Source organism: Antechinus flavipes, chromosome 3 (genome assembly GCF_016432865.1).
Source record: "Antechinus flavipes isolate AdamAnt ecotype Samford, QLD, Australia chromosome 3, AdamAnt_v2, whole genome shotgun sequence".
Taxonomy (NCBI): domain Eukaryota; kingdom Metazoa; phylum Chordata; class Mammalia; order Dasyuromorphia; family Dasyuridae; genus Antechinus; species Antechinus flavipes.
In genome coordinates this window covers 422,442,339-422,462,962 of record NC_067400.1, presented here as the reverse complement: position 1 = coordinate 422,462,962, position 20,624 = coordinate 422,442,339, and the positions used below count along the sequence as shown (strand labels likewise).

Here is a 20,624-nt window from a genome sequence, read left to right as displayed (position 1 = left end):
ACAAATTAATATACATTAAGTTCTATCTCTTCATGAAAGGAAATGATTATTTTGTAAAATATTTTTTCTGAATCACATTTCTTATGGATCTGAGATTCCATGAATTTGAACCAAGGAACTAAATTATATTCAACAAACAATAACCACAATGCTAAAGAACATATTTCAGGCCATAACTTCGAACCAAAACCAGAAAAAGGGTCAAACTGTACCCTCTGTAATGACTGGATCTCTCTTTGACATTTTTTCCTGTATTTCTTTTCTTCATTCCTCTGGCTAAAACCACAAAACCAAAACATAAAAGATATGGTTGTTAAATTAATATATAAACTTTCTTCACTTTCACTAATTTTATCCATATTAATAAAGAAAAATCTAGCTATAGGAATATAGGGGGAAGGAAAAAAGAAGGCAATGTATTTAAAAGCAGACCTATTATATTTGCAGGGATATTTTTAAATGCTGTAGTATACACTGGTCAAGCTTATATGGTACATAATTCTACAAGCTAATGGCAGCAAGTCTGATCTTTAAATTCTGCATTGGCTACATCCAACAAGATTTATGTTTTCTAACCAAAAACCCCAAATATCTAAAATTTTCTTCTAATACACATTTCTAAAGCTCACTTCCCTTCCCCCTTGCCTACTGTTGTTCATCGAAGGTACTCATATGCCAAGTCATAAGAGCAGATTGTGTTTTTGGTTTGGGTTCCATGGTCCACTGGAAAAGTCAAGAGGGGGTCTTTCTAGATATTTTAGAGCCGGCTACAGATAATACATATGGAAAAAGTCCAAGTAATCTACCTTGACTGCCTTTTCTTTCAAAATACCATTTTCATCAGTCCCTCTTGCATTTCAGATTAAGTGTTCATTTTTGTCCACTTATAAGTAAAATATGAAAGGACAGGCAATAGGCTGGGTGTTTAATATTCTGGAACCTTCATAAGCATGGATATGGATATATAAATAAATCTCTCAGTGAAACTTGTATCTCTTTGAAGACTTTTTTTGCTCCTTATACTAAATTGATCTAAATCTGCTAAATGTACAGATTTCACCTTTTTTCAGAACTGCTGCCTAGTTTATAATTGCAAATTTGAGTTGATGTTTTCTGTGTGTTTCTTGTTTTGGGGGAGAGAGGAGAAGGAAATGATAAGTATGCTGTGGTTTAATAGAGTCAAATGTTACATTTTCAGTATATTTACATACCATTTGTGTCCAATTTATCCTACAAATATCATTTGCTTGTAATTGTTTTCGTGTTGTCTCTCTCTAAATTGTAAGTTCCCTGAGAACAGGAACTGTCTTTTGCCATTCTTTGTACCCCCATAGCTTAGCATCAGTCCCCTGGAATCATAGATAACTGATAAAACCTCAATTCATTATTTAGATAAAACAGGGCTTTGGAGGGATATATCATTAACTCTCTGGAACTGAAATCATGGAGAACCACTATCTCATTAAAAGCTACCAGTAGACTAAAACATCCATTGGTCTGACCTAAAATGAAATTCTAATATGAAACTGTGAAAATAAAGAAGAATTCAGAGACTTAGCACAATCTTTTTTCAACTACATCACAATACATAACCACATCATGATATTGCCAACTTAATGGAGTAAGACAAAGAATTTAAACAAATCTTTGCTTATAGTAACATTTATGGCTTGAATATTAAAAATAATATTGCCTGGGATCTAAAATGCATGAAATATGAAATCCCAAAGTAAAGTAAGAGTAAATTGCTTGCATGACTTCATCTCTTCTTATATATCTATTCTTAACAGTGATCAATAAACAAAAGACATTGTATATATATATATATATATATATATATATATAATATATATATATATCACTGACATAAGGGAAAGCCTATTTTTAAAATGTAATCTCTCTGCACAGAAGTTTGTAGAATATGAACATGGAAGAGTAGAAACCCACTGGAACAACTGATCCAACAAACTTATTAAAGATTTTTTTTAAACAGTTAAAATTTACTAGATTAAACCATTCTGTTTTTATTCAGTGTTTTTTTTTCCTTTAAGATAGTGTTAACTGGTATTATTTTAATGATAAAATCTCCACACTCCAAAAGCCTAGAACTCAGCATCCAGTACAAATAGACTATCTCATAATAATGGGATCATATCAGAACATCAACCCTAATCCACCAAAGAATTTGCCATGAGATTTTGGTAACAAGAAGCATATTGTAGCCATTTCTATCCATCAACAACCCCCTTAATCTTAAAAATTGATTAAAATACCAAAGGAGAGTAGGAGATGAAACCAAATACAATGCTATGATTGCAAAAGACTTACGGCAGCCATTCTCATCAGCGCCATCTGGGCAATCTCTAACTCGATCACACCTGTATTCATTTGGGATGCATTGACCATTAGGGCATGTCATCTGTTGGCTTGAACATGTCCGCCCAGCTGTAAAAAAGAGAAAAGGACGTTCAATTTATATTTCATTCTAAATACAGCCCAATGACTTTTATTCTCCCCCATCTCCTTGTGTTTTCCAAATATTAATGAGGTCATTAGATAGAAGAACGTGTGTACAAGGTAAAGATTAATTATGGTTACTTTTCATTCCCCATTCCCTTCTTCCACATGTTCACCTTATATGTTCCTTATCTTTTAAAGCCCAAGTTGGTAACAACCCTTTTCTTATATTTTACATAGCCTTGTAGTCTAACTCACGCACCTATCATGTAACACTGCGAATTATAGCTATATGTAGTTATTTGTGTTTTATTACTCCCCCCCCCCAAAAAAAAAAAATACTCCATAATGTGGCTGAGTCTGTTAACTGTAAATTTCTTGAGATTGGGGATCGTGTATCTCCCCATAGCCGAACAATACTGTGTACTGATACTTTATGTTAGTTTAAGTGTGTTGAACTATATGAAAGGCAAGTAGGTAAGAAGGGGATCAATATATATATAGAGATAAGATAAAAACTAAATTGAAGAGAAAAACTATCTAAAGAATCTATTAGTGGGTTGGAGAATAGATCTTATTAATCAAGGAAAGATTTCTTGACATCTCTAAGGGATTCACATACTTTACTATAATATGATCTAGAAGGGCTGATGAGGGCAAGACATCCAATTTTATCTCTAGCTAAAATAGATAAAACCAAATAGTGAATCTGAATGCTCTATTTGGAATATACTTTAATTACAATTCACATTCAGATACTACTTTACATGTATTACCATGAAGGATATTCACAGCACTTCTCAGAAGTAGAAGCAATGGTTCTCGTTTTACAGATGGAAAAATCAAGCCTGAGAGGTTGTGACTTGCCCAAGATCTCACAGTGTGTATATCTGGAAAAGGATTTGAAGTAGGGAATTTTCCTGACTCTAGACTCAGGGATTTAGTCTATATATCCCAGTGCCTCCTACTTGGTAAATCTGAGATAAGAAAGACCAAAACTGAAAATTTATTACCTAATTTTAAGAGTGGAAAGTTATCTTCATAGATAGATAAGCAAAATGCTTAGGAAGGAAGCTGGCTTCCAAATAAAATCATGATTCTCTTTTGGAAAGGGACCTTCAGATTTACAGAGCAAATGGCAGTTAAATATAGAGCTTCACGTGAATACATTAGGGAAAAAAAAACCCAGATCTCAAAATTATTTTTTCTACTACGAAAATATTTTTAAAAGTCTTAAATATCTGAAAGGGATTAGTTATTTAAAGTATTCTGAAAAAAGAGGAAGAATTTCTTTAGAGAAAAAAGCAAAATTACATATATATATGTCCTTCAAAATGTGATGATGCTTTTTCATTTGTAAAGTGGACATTAAGAAAAGTCTGCTGTAATTACCTATGTTTCATGTTTTCTAAATGTAACATATGAAATATTTGTGGTTAATTTATTTTATGTTTTTCTTAGTTGCTTAAAATTAATCTGTAATATGTATCTGATAAAATTCTACATTATAAAATCTCTATGAACCACATTTGTCAAAATTAAGCTCATAAAAGTTAACCCAATCTATATTTTTATTGTATTAATTTTGCTTCACAATTTCTGTACTTATTTCAACAAATAAAGGTTAAGAGGTAGACAGTGGTTAAATTGTTTGCTTTCTGCTCATTGTGTGGACACTAATTCTCAAGATTATACAATTGCCTTTATCTGAGGAAGGTTAAGAAGGTTAATTCTCCTCATTAAATTCCTGTAGAATTTATTTAATCTAAGTCTATGTTTCCAATTGCTCCCATGAGATTGAAAAGATCTTTTTTCATTCCCCCAAAAGTGAAAACCAGGAACTCTAGAAAAGAAGTGTGAAAACAAACTAATCCAAGTGTCAGCATCATATTCATTCACTGCTTCTACCTGAGAAACCTAAATTTACCTGTTCCTGCCATTTAAATTCTTCTAGTCCTACATTTGGCCTTTAGGAGTTCTAGTGTAAGCTTATTAAAACTGTTGTTAAGAACACACAGAAATAAGCCAAATATACTTTTTCAAGTACAGCCAACCAATATTTTAGAAGTGGAGAATTCTCATTTAATGAGTTCAAAAATTTAGATAACCAGTAAGGAAATGAAAAAGAAATTCATTGTTGTGCAAACAGATCCTCACCAATGTTTTCCAGGATGCAATTAATCCTGAGGGAAAAGCAAAGAAGAAAAATTTGCATTTATTTTTACTTACTTCTGAGGAATGGAAAAAGCTAGTTATATTAAAAAAAAAAAAGTGATGGACCAACAAGTTAAGAAATTAACCCTATTCCCCCAACTACCAATGTCAGTATCTTAAAATCCAAAGTTATTTTAGATACTAGTGAAGTACCAACAAAGTTACTGGTGTTCATGATATATGTAATATTCCTTCCATATAAAGTAAGCTTCAATAACAATGATATAATTTTCTATCCTTTTCTGACACTGAGCCAAAAGCATAGTAATAAGTACTGATAATTCCTAAGTATGCAAGAATCACAACATAAAAACTGTCCCTGATTCAAAATCAGTCTGCAATCCTTTTTATGAATTTCAACCAAAAGCCTTTCCCTGCTCTTTACTTGTGACAGACAGTTTTCATCATTTCTGTAAATGAAGGTCTTTCACATAAACTATTTCCTACTGTAATACAACCTACACAGAGTGGAGGAGAGATGGTGAGGAAACGACCGAAGGAAAAGACCATGTGTCTGGTCAAAAGCTCAAGAATTAGTATAAAAAGACAGAATAAATTTTCTACATTCTTTGATTTAAACCAAATTTGTCTGATGTGGATTTTTCTTAAAAAAAAAAAATCTCTATTCTACTTCATCAAAAGACTCTTTGGCATCTAGTGACATGGCTGAAAAGGGTTCTAACTCAGTACAAGATTCCCACGTACTGGGCCAAATTCCAATCTTTCATACATGCATCCAGGAGTCAATAGGAGCTCCATCAGCATGCAACCAAGGATAGAATAAGGCCCCATGCAAAGGAGCCATCAAAAAACATCTGCTTTTTATTTGATCGGGTACAACTATGTTGACAATGACTGCATTAAGTTGCTAGCCAGAATCTTGATGGACATTAAAATTGGCCCTGGGAAGATTAGCTGAGATCTATTGCAAATTACAAATTCCCAGTCTCTATAGAATATACATACGGTGAACAGAAAAATCCCTTTCGTGATATGTAGTAGGAATCTAATTGTTAATCTTAAAGTCAAAGATGTATTTCACCAGAAAGCAGACCCTTTTTTTTTTAGTAGCCTGCAAATCAATTAACATTTCTACAGTGTTTAGAAGGGAGAGATATGGAGTAGTAAGGCCACCTGCTACCCTTGGAAATTCTATCTGGTAACCTAGCATCGTGGGAATTTTCCTAGCAACATCAGGTCTAACCTAAATTAAAGAGTATCACAAAGTAGGGCGATATGCTCAGTGTCCCAGACAATATTCACTGATAGAATGTAAGCTCCTTCTGGCATAGGATCCTTGCTTTTGTTTTTGAATCCACAATATTGACCATAATGCCTGGCACATAATAAATTCTAATAAATAAGTTCCAATAAATGCTTGTGGATGGTTCAGATTGCACAAAAAGATACGCACCCTGCACTCTCACATATGACCCAAGTCATAAGCATAAAAAAATCTGAAAAAGATTAGTCTTTGAAACATAGAAACTAAATTGTAAATAAGACTCAATTTAAACATGAATACACTCTAAAACAGCATTTTTTAATCTGGAGTCAGTGAACATGAGAGGTAATTGGGGCTAAGTGACTTTCCCAAATTCACACAGCTAATAAGTATTAAATGTCTGAGGCCACATTTGAATTCAGATCCTCCTAATTTCAGGGCTACTACTCTATCCACTGCACCATCTAGCTGCTCTATGAACACTTCTTTAAAAATATAGTGATAATTGGTCGTTTTTGTTTCAATATAATTCATTTTCTTTGTAATCCCATGTACTTAAATGTATTTATTATTCTGAAAAGTTTTCCTAGCTTTCCAAAGGGGTCCATGAAACAAACAAGTTAGTAACCCTCAGAGAACTGGTACTATGCTTGAATTATTAATGTCTCCTACAATCAACTTTGTGAATACTATTTAATTCCACATTGCTTCACCCCTACACCTACTCCCTAAATTTTCAGGTTAGCCATGGAGCTGTCTCCAGTATCTTCCAATTACATAATTTCCTTGCAAATTGCTGCAAACTTTAAGAATGTAACTGAGTGGAGAGCTCAAGGGATCAAACACTATTGAAGAACCCTTGACAAAATAATGGAAGTCAAGTAATTAATTAATAAAAGTAATTTTTTTTTTAAATTGTGGGACATTGCTTAGCAATTGATTTTAATTTATTTGGACACTAATAGATCTTAGTTGTAATTTTTATAGCACTGATTCCCCACCCACTGATAAATTAACTTTACAAGGCACATCCATTCTACTCTCCAGATTCAAAATTGGATAAGATAAAAACAAGATAAGTAAAATAAGATAAGAAAAAATCCAAACCCTTCAAACTTGTCATTTAAAACCACTGACAACTCCCAAATTTAACACTTCTCTCAACTCTGTAGCCTCTTGTAGACTGTTCTTCCTGCCTAAAATGCACTCTCTACACACCATCTTTTAGAATCTTTTGCTCCTTTAAGACACAGCTTATATATCATCTCTTAAAGCTTTTCTTTTCTTGCTCCCACTAATAACTAGTCCTCTCTCCCTCCTCAATTATATTTTATTTGTTGTTGTACATGTTGCTCTAAATTTATATGACCCTATTTATCCTATTCAAGCAGTGCCATGCTGTAAATACTTACGGCACTGCTGATGTTCATCAGATGCATCATCACAATCTTCTTCTTCATCACAAACCCAGGCACGAGGGATACATTCCCCATCACTGTGACACTGAAACTGGCTTGCCTCACAAGAAGGATGAGCTAGAAGAAACCAGAAAATTTACTCAGCATACAACATTCAGCAAAAGAGTTTTAAAAATAAATTTAAAGTTATAAGAACAAGTTTATGACCATAAAATTCTATGTGATGCTCTTTAGGTACAAAGTATAGCAATACAGTACAAAGGAGTCTGTAGCTCTAAGTAAGAATAATCACTGAAACATAGGATTCTACTACTTAGAAGTATAAGAGATCTTGGAGATCACTAAATCCAATTCTATTTTTTCATAGCCATGATAGATGATCTTTTCTTGGGCTCAACCAGAGTTTTATACATACTAATGAGTCACCCAAAATAATGCTATAAAATATATGGAAGATGTATAACCTATATCAGATTGCTTCCCATCTTAGGAGGATGAGGGAAAAGAGAGATAAAGAGAATTTAGAATTCAAAAAAACTTGGAACTGAAAAATTTGGAGCTTAAAAAAGTTTAAAATTATTTTTACAAGTTACTAGAAAAATAAAAATTATTAAATATATATGGAAGAAAAAAGTTACACATGAAACACAAAATTTCCCTCATTTCATATTATAAAAAGTGAATCAAATTATGAAATTACATTTATATGTTTTAAATTAACTTTTTAAAAATTCTACAATGAAGAAATGATGTCTAAAAAGAGAATACTATTGCATGGATTGCTACTCCATTATTGTTGGACAGAGGATATTCCAAATTGTTCTATCTTAATTGTAACTACATCAGCAGGTAAGTTGTTGTACATGTTGCTCTAAATTTATATGACCCTATTTATCCTATAGGGTCATATCCTATGTCCATAAGAAAATTGTTGAATGGTATGAAATATTTACGCATTCTCCTATGCTCAGACATTCCCAAATAGTATAATGGGAATTCAAACATTGTACTATAGTTCCTCCAATAATTCAAGATTCAGTCAGTCTCTTTCAGTCCTTTCTTTTTCTATTTTGTTGAAGTCTGAGGTTAAAAGGTAGTTGTGGGCAGGAAGGACACAGGAAATACAGGTGCTAGGTTTAAATTTGGAAAGATAATCCAGCACATTAGCCATACTACCAGTTACTCTAGCTCCTCTGTGGTATTTCAGACAAATTTGCTATATAAAAATGGGCTTCCATTTAGGCCAAAAGCCAGAATCATTCATTTACCAATGCTCTCTTGATTTTTCTTTTTTAGAAAAGTGTCCATAATGAATGAACAAAAATTGCTGTTAGTATGCTTCCAAAAACCTTCAGGAACATTTTCAGAGTTTCTAGCACATGGCCATGAAGTAAATATTAGAATAGTGAAGATCCTCATCCTAACAGTGAGGATGTGCCCATTTCCATCACAGATACAGAATTCAAAAGACTTGAGTCCTTCCCTTGGATTCTACAATGAGCATCTGGAGTTCTCAACTAATAATAATTCTTGTGTCCTAGAGTCTTAAATGTTCCCAAAGTTTTCATATTTATAAAATTAATTTTCATACTCCTCTTCACAATCCTCCTATCCTCACTCCTCACTTACGGCAGCCTGCTTCATCTGTGTCATCTGAACAATCCTTGGCTCCATCACACCTCCAGTGTGCAGGAATGCACCGACCATTTCCACAACGGAATTGCCCACTGTTGCATCCTGTAATACAACACCCCCAAAAAAGGAGAAAACTAATCAAAAACTCAAGCTGTGATAAAAAAAAAAGTAGTGAATTTCTTTTGCCATCCCTTTGCATCATAATCCCAAACTATCTCCAAGACATACAATAATAATAACAATCAATATTTGAATACTAGTTCAACATTTCTTACAACAGCCCTGTGAGATTGGCAAAGCAAATAATATACTCCTATACAAATGAGGAAGTAGTATTAAGAAGATGAAGTGATTTGTGCAAAGTTAAGCAATTATAGGTAGCAGAGTCAAAAATCCAATTTAAACCCTTCTAAGTGAAAACTCAAGGAAATCCAATGCCTTTTCTATTACAATGTATTGTTTAAAAGAAAAAAAAGCAATTAAGATTTTAAACCAAATTCAAGTTGTACTTTTAAACTCTTTAAATTTACATTAAATCCTTTATTTTCTGTCCTTTTTCCAACTTTTTCATTAAACATACACATAGAAAAATAGACTTATATAAACTTATATAACTATGTTACTATAACATATAGGTTCTAGGTACAGAGTACTTAATACAGAGTAGAACCTAATACAGAGTAGAGGTAGAGTAATCGAGTCAGAGATAACTTCTTTTCCAAATGAAAATAAAAAGAAATGATTAAGGAAATATTGTATTCTGAGAAAAGCCAATCCATAATGATCTAAGTTATAGTAATGAGGAGGATTTTGTGATGGCTGATAGGTCTTGAATTTAAATCCTAGCTCTGTCGCAATCTGTGTGACTTTGGAAAAATTGCTTATCACCCTCAGTTTCCTCCTCTGTAAAATAAGGAGCATGACCTTTAAGATATCTTTCAACTTTAAATTTAACATTGATTCTAGGTCAAAAAGGGAAAATAAATCTGAAATAGACTATATTGTTTTTGCTACTATAAGCCTACCTCTATTTTCCAATAACATTTATACCAAATTCTTCAATATGTATATCAAATTTTCTTGCATTTAATGACCAGATAGTATTATTAAAACATAATAAACACATGGTCAAGACTTTGGGAAAATTACTAAATAATCAACATAACTCTTTTTAATTAGATCATCACTATGGATAACATACCTAAGAATATGACTTAAAAATAAAACCACTTTTCCCACCTTTATCATTTTAAAATCCATGTTCATAGAGCTATATCATTCTTAGGCTCAGAAAAATAAGCCTTAAATAAGTATTTGAGACATTTTCCACAAAATTTTAGGTCTGAGATCCTTTCTAGAAGACAAATTAACTTAGGGTCTATCAAAGGATTCAAGTTTCTCCCTAAAGATAACAGCATCCCCACATCTTCTTGGTAATGTGAAAAGAACATAAATACTATAATGTCTAAAACTTCATCCCTCCATCCATCCATTCATTCATCCAACAAATATTTATTGAGATTTTTCATGTCTTCTGGAGCAACTGGCACTAAGTTGGCAGAAGTAAATCCTCTGTAGTTAACCCAAATGTCTAGCCAAGGACCTCCCTAAGCATCTTGTGCCAAGCAGGGAATTTTAAAGAAAGTAACCAGCATAGAAACATCTTGGAGAGGACTCTAAAAACATTCTCTTTGCAGAGTCCAAGGTAGCAGGGATAAGGTAGAGGATAATTCTTTGGCATTTGTGTTTGTAATTTTTTTATATCTCATCATGTGTTAATTATGGTGAATTACCAATTTCAATTATTTTGTACCTCAATCAAAAATCAGGTAAATATACACCATAGCCAACTACTCTTAGAAAAAATAAACAATGCATTATCCTGATTTCATGTAAGTGAAAGGCATATCGACAGTCACATAAACACAGTTAAGTGATCTATTCCTTGGGGATAAAGGCTACTTTGTGCATGGAATGTTCAAATCTGATTGTCTGGTAGTGACATCCTGATTTATAATGTATGCTGCAAATGGTCAGAAATTTCCCTTGCCTAAATGGTGGTACAGAGTGGTACAGGAGTACATACACCCAAATACCTTCTATAGACTAATGCATGATGGTGGTTGGTGGTGCAGGTCTGGGGTTGGTGGTGCAGGTCTCTTATCAACTACCTTTAAAACACAACAACCTCCCTTGCAAAAATGCCCTAAAGGAATGTACAAATTCACTCTGGAATCCCAGAACCTCTCACTGGATTTTGCTCTACAAAGCAATATTTCCATAGCAGATTAGGTTCTGTGGAGGTTTAACTGTTAACACAACATATATTAAATCACTTTTACCAATTAGGACTATTGTTGGCAATCCAACTTAATCCACTTGTAAATGCAGTGTATTTGTCTCACCAGTTTCTAATAACTTCTGATTGGAAAAATGTTAACAATATAAGGTTTAGTCTACTTATAAAGTATTCATATTTATAAATGAAAAATGTTAGTTTACAAAGAAAATGTTTTCAAGAAAACTCACATAGAAAAAAGTTGCTCTTTTAAGCATAGATAAGATATAGATATGGAATATATTTTTATATATAACATGTATATATAAAATCACTAAAATTTCCCCAGAAACATTTATTACAGTTGAATTCTAGGAACCATTTTTTTTTCCCTAAAAGCACAGGACACTAAAGCATTCCTAATAGGACACAAGACATTCATATATACATATATATATATATATATATATATATATATATATATATATATATACCAAAATGAATTCTTAGAAAACACAGGAAATTATATCTGTTTGAGAACATTAAATAGTAACAAAAATTTTTCTAAGCAAGAAAGTTTTTAGGGACTTAATACTTTAAAATGCATTCCCAATCTTCCCAAACCATCTCAGATAAGCAATGCAACAAGGCCTATCTATTCATGTATCAGCAAATTCTCTGTAATTCATTCCTCAAATTCATCTTTCAGAAGCCTTCCCTGCCTATTTACAACTTCCAAATAACTGTTTATTAGAAATATCTTTATGGAAAACAATAAACTAAGACTTTTTTTTTTTTTTTTTTTTTTTTTTTTTGCCATGAAGCCTCTTAACAGACACAAAATTCTGGCTGAGGTAAGAAACTTCAATATTCACTGAATCAGAAAGAGGGAAAACTATCCTTCCTTGAGAAATGCAAATATCTTTTTAAAAAAGAGTTACAGATGGGGCAGTAAATGGCATAGTAGATAGCGTAATTAGCCCTGAAGTCAGGAGAACCTGAATTCAAATTTGGCCTCAGACACTTTACACTCCCTAGCTGTGTGACCCTGAGGAAGTCACTTTACCTCAACTGCCTTAGCAAAAAAGATAGTTGGGTTATATTTTATATGCTCTTCACTTTGATTTCTAAGTAGTTTTGCAAAAATTTGTTTTTTCCTCACAAACCAATTACATATTGGCATGTAATCCTATTCCTACTTTGTTGTTCAAGAAGCCCTGTACTTTAGTACTTTCTATGTGCAAGTCATCATGCTAGGCATTGATATAATAAGGTAAAGTACTAAGAATTTATTTGTCTACAAATGTCCAGTGTAATGATCGCGTATTTAAAATCAGCCGGAGTCAGGAACTCAGGTTAAGGGGAAAATCTTCAGTCTTTATTCAAGTGAAGAGGTGAAAAAAGATTGCGATAGCAATATGGGCAAGAAGGATTGCGATAGCAATATGGGCAGCTGCGACAGGAGGCCAGCTAGCAGAGCAAGTGAGGGCTGAGCTCTCCTCCCCTTCCTTTTTCACTCCCCTGCCTCCACCCACCAGAATCGTCATTTCCTATACAACACATCAGGACTTGCACAAAGAGTGGGCGGGGGCCATTCTTTCTCCAAGCTTATATATTAATAGATTATGGTCCAATTACTATTTAGCCTCATGTGCTTGGGACCTCAGTGCATCAACTCAAGCCTCAGCCCCTTACAGTCCAGCAGCTCAGGAAAAAGCCAACCTAACATGCTAAATTATGACTTAAAACCTTAGATTTAAAATACTGGGTCTAAGTAAAGTATCTTTACTTCAAAAATGTTTACCAACATTTACAAAATACTCTGAAAAAAACTCATCTTTAATTATCTTTAATCAAGATACGATTTTACTTCACTGCTTCTTATAAACCACTCTCTGTGTTCTAAAATTGCTGGAGCTAACTCAAACCTGCTTGAGAGACCCGGTTGTTACACTTTGTCAGGATGGTCATTTACAACTCAAAAACTGACAAGTACTACAAGATCAGGGCTTTATTTATTGAGAGAGTTGTTCTATAGAAATATATAGTATATTAATAATACAGATTAAACTTCAAAGTATGTCATGAACACATTTCCTCCCCCAGACAGCCAGTTGTTAAAAATTTACAACACATTATTGCCATATATTATAAGCCACACTTCAAGTTCCACCACCACCCTCAATTGAGAGCCAGTTGTTAAATATTTACTAGCGCACTACTGGCTCAACCCACATTTCAAGTCAAAATTCTTGTTAAGAGAAATCAGATTGAAAAATAACAGCTTAGAGTAATTACTGAGTAAGAATACCTCTGAATACTAACCCCCACCTTTCCAATTTAAAATTAAGATTCAAAAAGTACAACTTCAATGAAAAGACACAAGTATGAATAAGCATTTAGACTTTACCAACAAAGACAGGTGCATTAACTGAATGAGTTAAAAACTACATCTTCAAGCATTTTATAGTCTAGTAGAAGAGATATGGAAATCAGCTAAATGGCTCTACATAGATGTAGTTAGATTATCAAAGGACTAAAGATCACTGGTGTTCAGGAATCAAGTGATAGTTTGATTCTCAAAGTAACAAAACATTCCTGAAAAAGAAACTTAACCATTTGCTAATTTCTTCTACTTTCTACTACATTGCTTGCCACTAAAAAATCCTCCAAATGATTCAGATAAACAACAAAGGCAAGAGTTGGCAAGAAATGATGATTTATTTTGATCCACCTCAGCTGAAACTACAGAAAGGCATGGAAAATAAAATCAAATTGTCCCCTTTTAAGGGAATGTAGGTAGCACAAGGATAGAATGCTGATCTTGGAGTCAGAAAGATTCATTTTCCTGAATTTCTAGCTATGTAATTCTGGGCAAGTCATTTAAGCCTATTTGTCTCATCTGTAAAATAAGATACAGAAAGAATATCAAAGCTAGTATCTTTGGGGAAAAAAAACAAACAAACAAACCCTAATAGTGTAACTAAGAGTAGGGCACAACTGAAATGACTGAATATCAAACATTCCAAGAATATGACAGCTATTAGAGATACAAAGACAAAAAATGAAACAGTTTATGTGTTCAAGGAGATTACATTTTATCAGGATGAGACAACCTAGACATAAAAGTATTATACAAAATGTAAACAAAATTTAAAAGTTACAAAAACATGTTATTTAGGTTTGGAAATGGATATGCATTTGCTATCCAAAGATCAAGCTGAGGAAATTCAAATAAGCTCATTACCAGAACAATGGTCATCAATGGTCTTTTTTTTTTCTTGGCCCAGAAATTCAACAATTTATTAAGATCCAGGCAAAGGGAACATTAAAACCAGTGAAATCACAGATATTTTAAAGTAGTAATAAGTTACCATTTTCAATTGATCAATCAAATACCTATTTATAAGAATTATTGTTTTCACTTTTTTATTACCATTATTTTAGAAGAGATGCTGACAATCGGAAACATGTTCAAATATATTGGATCACTTACCATCTGGGAAAGGGTTCAGGGAAAGGAGGGAAAAAAGTTAGAACATGGGGTTTTGTAGGAGTGAATGTTAAAAATTATTCATGTTTATATTTTGAAAATAAAAAGCTATAATAAAAAATTAAAAATGGAAAAAAAAAAAAAAAAAGAAACATTCAGAGAAGGTCTATCAAGATGGTAAGGGGATTCAGGGCCATGCTATTAGTTTGTGTGCTCCTTGAGGTTGGGGACTGTTTTATTTCTTTTCATCCCCTAAGTTTAGCATAATGGAACATAGTAGTCACTTAAAAACTGTCTAGGGATTTATTAATTGATTGATATACTAGGAACAGTTGAAGATGTTTGATGTACAGAAGAGAAGATATAGATAGAACATGGTAACTGTTTTCAAGTATTAGAAGAGTTTCAATAAAGAGATATTCAACTTGTTCTGTTTAGCCCCAAAAGAAACTAGGAGCAATGAGTTGACATTTTAAAGAGTTAAATTTAGATTTGGTATCAACAAAAAAAAGCCTAAAAATTAAGGCTATCCAAAGACAGAATGACCTTCCTCAGTAGGTAACAAGTTCATTTTGCTAACTGAAGCAGTAGCAAGGCATGTTCCAGGTGAGTCAAGCCACTGATAACACTTTCACTCTCATCTTCCCTCAGACTCCAGTGTCGGCTGCCCAGTCCACCAATCCCAGGAATTACCCTCCAAACCAAATGTCCTGCTTTTAGCAGGACCTCCTCTTCAACTATTAACGGAAACAGCCATTGTGAAGAAGAGGCCTGCCATTTCTACCACCTACAGCACCAGTGTTCCCAAATAGTTGTTACCATGCATGTAAGCCTAAAAATCTTAGTATAGATTATACTCCTCCAGATTATCAGAGGGGCTACTAGTCCAGCATAGTCACAGTAATCATATTCAAGGAAAGCAGCCCTTGTGAGCTGGGACATGTCAACTATCCTGCAAGTATACAGCTCTCCAATCTAAAACCCACAAAGCTATTGGACTGAGAAAAGAAGGGCCTCACCAACAATGCTATTTTCATTGCCAAATAGTTCAAGATCAGAAATGAGGTAATTTATATTAAAGAAAATGCTCTACTATTGAACTCTAGGGATCACTGAGCTTTTTCATTTGACTTGTAACCTGCTAATATGGAGTCTTTCCCAATTAGAATGAGCTTTTTGAGAGATGAATTGTCTTGTTTTTCTATTTATCTCCCCAGCACTGAATATAGTGCTTTGCATATAGTAAGCACTTAACAATTTTTTAATTCATTCATACAAAGGTTATACAATTATTTGTCATATATGCTGTAGAGATTTCTGTTCAACTATGGAATGGACTAGAAATCTTTTAAAGTCCCTTCCAACTCAGATTATGTGATTGTACCTCCCACATATTGTTCCACAAGAAGATCTAGGAGAGCAATAAAGGGATTTTAAAAGACTTCTAGTCTATGAAAAACTGCTTTGAAAGATAAGAACTCTGATCGATGTAGTGTACTAAGCAGGATTGCAGATGGCTAATGATAAAGCATGGTATTCACCTCTTGCATGAGAGATGATGGACTAAGATAAAGAATAAGAACTACATCTTCAAACATAGTCAATGTGGGAACTTGCTTTCTTTGTGCATTTTTTTTTTTTTTACAAAGGTCATATTTGCCTCGGTGAGGAAAGATCTGCACTATCATTGATGTTGTGGGAGATATACAGAACTATGAAGAATAGACCTTATCTTCAAGAGCTTACAGCTTTGGCTAAGAAAAGAAGACATTCAGATGTACTAAGTTAAATTAAAATATTAGGCAGCCTACAATTAAGTACAAATAAGTACTACTACTCATGATTTCCCAAATAGACCTCCCTTGTTCTTTTATCTGTATCTTTACTCACGTAGCTCCCTCCACATCTCTGCTCATCCATTTCCTACATGTTCTTCATGGCCCAGCTAAAAATGTCACATCCTCTACAAAGCTTTCCCCAAACCCTCCAAATATAAAGTACATTTTCTCCTAAATCCCATAAGACTTTATTGGTATTTTTCATATAGACATCATATTCTATCTTATACTTGGCTTTTGGCTTTTTTTGGTCCTTGATTTCTCTTTCTTACTAGAGTATAAATTCCATAAGGGCCAGTATTGTACTTTATTCTCTTCTGTATTCTCCTTCATCCTAGAACAATGTCCTCAACAAAGCAGGAATGCAGTAAACATATGTTAATGAATGATTAGGTTTTTGCTTTTGTTTTTAGGAAAATTGGTGGAAATGTTAGACTCAAGACAACAAGATCATTTTAATTCCAAATTATTATGATATCCAAAGCTATCCTGGAAAAGTGTAAACTAGGATAAGGGGCTTATGGCTGTGCATTGAACCAAAATACTTCCATTCCTTTTAGGACAATCTATATTGCTTCCTCAATCTTTGTAGAACTAAAAGCTGTTAAATGATTAGTTAATGGGTGAAGATCAGAATAATCCTCCTTCCCCCTTAGAGTCTGTTCAATGTCTCCAGGTTGCAATCCATTTATCTGGACCTCACTTCCAAGGCTACAGTTCTAAATAATTAAGGAGACTGATGAAATTAGAACCTAGGACAGCCAAGGGAAGACAAGCAAGAAGGGAGCAAAAAACTTCAGACACATTTACTACATTACACTTCTATCAAAATGATTAGACAACATCAAATGGTGCTCCTTATATTTTCGTTTTATGTTTCTTTTTTAATCTTACAACTAGCAGGGCAAATTTATTTTGTATTTTTGTGCCTAAAAATAGCTATGTTCCCAGAGGATACAAAATGATATTTCACTCAATCTCCATTGCAATAAGTAACAATGATGCACCTGAGTTCCCCCAAAGAAAAACTAAGGATATCCATAGTAATTTTTCCAATCCTGTGAAGTATGAGTTAAAACATTGTTCTTCCAAGACACATCTCATGATGAGAGAGGCAATATAAGGTAAATGAAGGAGTACTACTAGATTCAGAGTCAGAAAGATACAGTTTGATTATACTAACTAGCTGTGTAAGCCTAACCAAGACACAGGATCTCTATGTGCCTCAGTTTCCCATTCTATAAAATGTACGTAACACATAGTGCTGAACCTCATACAGTTGTAAGAATCCAGAGGGATTGTTAATACTTTGAAAACTTTAAAATACTATAGACTTCAATTGTTACATGGTATTAAATCAGTTGGTACCAATGACTGCTATTAATTCACCATGTATATAGGATTTTTACACAGGGCTTTCCTCCCACCAACCCTTTAAGGTGAATGGTACAAGTATTGCTATCTCCAGAAGAATAAACTAAGAATCAGGGAATGAAGTTCAATGATTGCCCCAGAATCACATAACTAGTAAATACCAGAGACAACTCAAGTTCAGAATCATTGGAGCACAGATTTAAAGCTGGATGGAAGCTTAGAAATCATTCAATTCAACTCCCCATTTTATAGATTAAAAAAAAAAAAACTAAAGTCAAGGAACCTTCTCTAGGAGAGAGAGAGAGAGACAAAGACAGAGACAAAGAGAGAGACAGAGAGAGAGAGACAGAGACAGACAGAGACAAAGAGAGAGAGAGAGTCAGAGACAGACAGAGAGAGAGAGACAGAGAGACAGAAAGAGGGGGATGGAGGGAGAGAGATGAGATTAGAACCCAACTTATCTAAGAATGCAAAGCAAAGATGGTGTTCTATCCAACATTCCAGGACCAGCATTCCATCTGTCCACTATATTACTACCCTTCAACAATCACTCCAATAAACTCCTTTCAAAAGAAACCAATCAAAAACCACAAGAACATCGAGTGCCACAACCTAGAACACTCTAGACTGTATTACTGTGTATCATGGCATTTTGAATCAGAAGACCTTAGAAGAAGAAATACAAAAGCAAATTTAGCTCCCTCACTTTATAGCTGATGTTTATATGGCATTTTAAGGCTTACAAAGAGCTTTACATGAATAATCTCTTTGATCTTCATAATCACCCTATGAGGAAGGTGCTGTTATTATCACACTTTGTGATTGAGGAAATTGAGGTTGAAAGAGGTTAATTGATTTACCCAAGGCCATATAGCTAGCAAGTTTCTGAGAGGATTCAAACTTAGATCCTTCTGATTCTATATCCAGTGCTTTATTCATTATGTTAGAGAAAAGAGGCTCAGAGAGAAAGGAAATGACATATAAATTGACCATTGTAAGAGACAAGAGTCAAGATTTGAAGCTGTACTACCTTTTTCTAGTTTGTGATATGTGTGTGCATATTCATTTATGTGATTGCATAGCAAAAGGAAAGGCAGAGGATTTTATTGACCTCACCTACATTTTTTTTTTTTACTTTTCTTCTGCTTTCTTCATTTAAATAATAATCCATCTTTTCTTTTATCTCTTTTATGCCTTCTATCCCATTCTTTTGACTTTGGGGTGAATATATTCAACCTTCACAATCAGGCTTTTAATCATTCCAACCTAAAGTATAATTTAAATTATTTTAATAGTTATTATTTTCAAAATATATTCAAAAATAATTTTTAATATTTACTCTTACAAAACCTTGTGTTCCAAATTTTTCTACCTCCCTTCTCCTTAACCCTCTCCCCTAGACAGCAAGTAATCCAGTATATGTTAAATGTGCAATTCTTTTATATATCCTTCCACATTTGTCATACTATACAAGAAAAATAAGATAAAAAAGAGGGGAATAAGAAAGAAAGGAAAAAAAGCAAGCAAACAACAACAACAAAGGTGAAAATACTATGTTGTGATCCACATTCAATCCCACAGTCCTCTTTTTGGATGCAGATGGCTCTAGCTATATCTAAAATTATTAAGACATATTGTTTGAACACTTAGTGTCTCATTTTCCTTATAGTATATGAAAGACACAATCCAAGGAAGTCTCTCTCTCTCTCTCTCTCTCTCTCTCTCTCTCTCTCTCTCTCTCCCATTCTCTCTCCCTCCCTCTCTCTCTCTCTCTCTCTCTCTCTCTCTCTCTCTCTCTTCTCTCTCTCTCTCTCACACACACACACACACACACACCCTTCTCATAAATAATGAAATATCCAAAGAAAATTTAGGCTTATGTAATTCTGTGTTTCTACTGCTAGTACCGGCATGTTGAAATCAACTCACCGAGATTATGATAAAGAATCTTAACTCTGGAATTCTCCCCAGCAGTCACTGAGTCTACATTTGCTTATCCATTCAGAGAAAATTACCACATTAAAAAACATCCAAGATTGAAATCCACAACTTATTCCTTATTTACTTAGAGTCACTATTATTAAAAAAAAAAAAAAAAAACCAGAACAGTAGATGTAACATCTTTTTGATACTCTGTTTTGGTTTTGGTTTTGGTTTGTTGTTTTTGACATCTGGCTATCCAAGCACAATGAACTTTCAAATATCTTCTTTCCCATGTTCTCCTCCCCCTCAAAAGTAGGTAAATGATAATCACTTTAATTCCTAATAGATCCAAATAATCCCCCAAGTAGTTACCAAAAGCCTCCAAAAGTTAAGCATTCAGTAAATCATACTGGACAACTTAGTTCAAAATACTAAATAATTATAAATGCTGGGGAGAATTTGTAAAGATAATTCCTCTTGATAAAAAGATAATTTTCCTAACACAGCTGTCCCAAAGAGGGATGGACTGCCTTGGGATATAATAAGTTTCCCATCACTGGGGGTCTTCAAGCAAGAAATGGATGTTAAAAAAGGAATTGCTGCTCAGTTTATGTTGATCTAGATGGCCTCTTTCTAACTGTGAGACCCTATTGATTGTTAATAACTTATGTTCCTATGATTCTATGATCTGAACTTTACCTGTAGATACTTTTAGCAAGATGGTTTGTCTAATACTTACTAATAAACTAAACACAATGGTAACATTTAT

General features: G+C 33.6%; 1 protein-coding gene across 1 annotated transcript in view; it reads right to left on the bottom strand.

Moving 5' to 3' along the window:
• Window positions 1-20,624, bottom strand: part of LRP2 (LDL receptor related protein 2) — a 237,659-nt gene that overhangs the window by 185,915 nt on the left and 31,120 nt on the right. The window contains exons 2-4 of the mRNA XM_051986217.1: window positions 8,944-9,051; window positions 7,309-7,431; window positions 2,329-2,445 (exon numbers count right to left, since the gene is read on the bottom strand). Of these exons, the coding sequence (XP_051842177.1) occupies window positions 2,329-2,445; window positions 7,309-7,431; window positions 8,944-9,051 (348 nt within the window). The remainder of the gene's footprint in view (window positions 1-2,328; window positions 2,446-7,308; window positions 7,432-8,943; window positions 9,052-20,624) is intronic.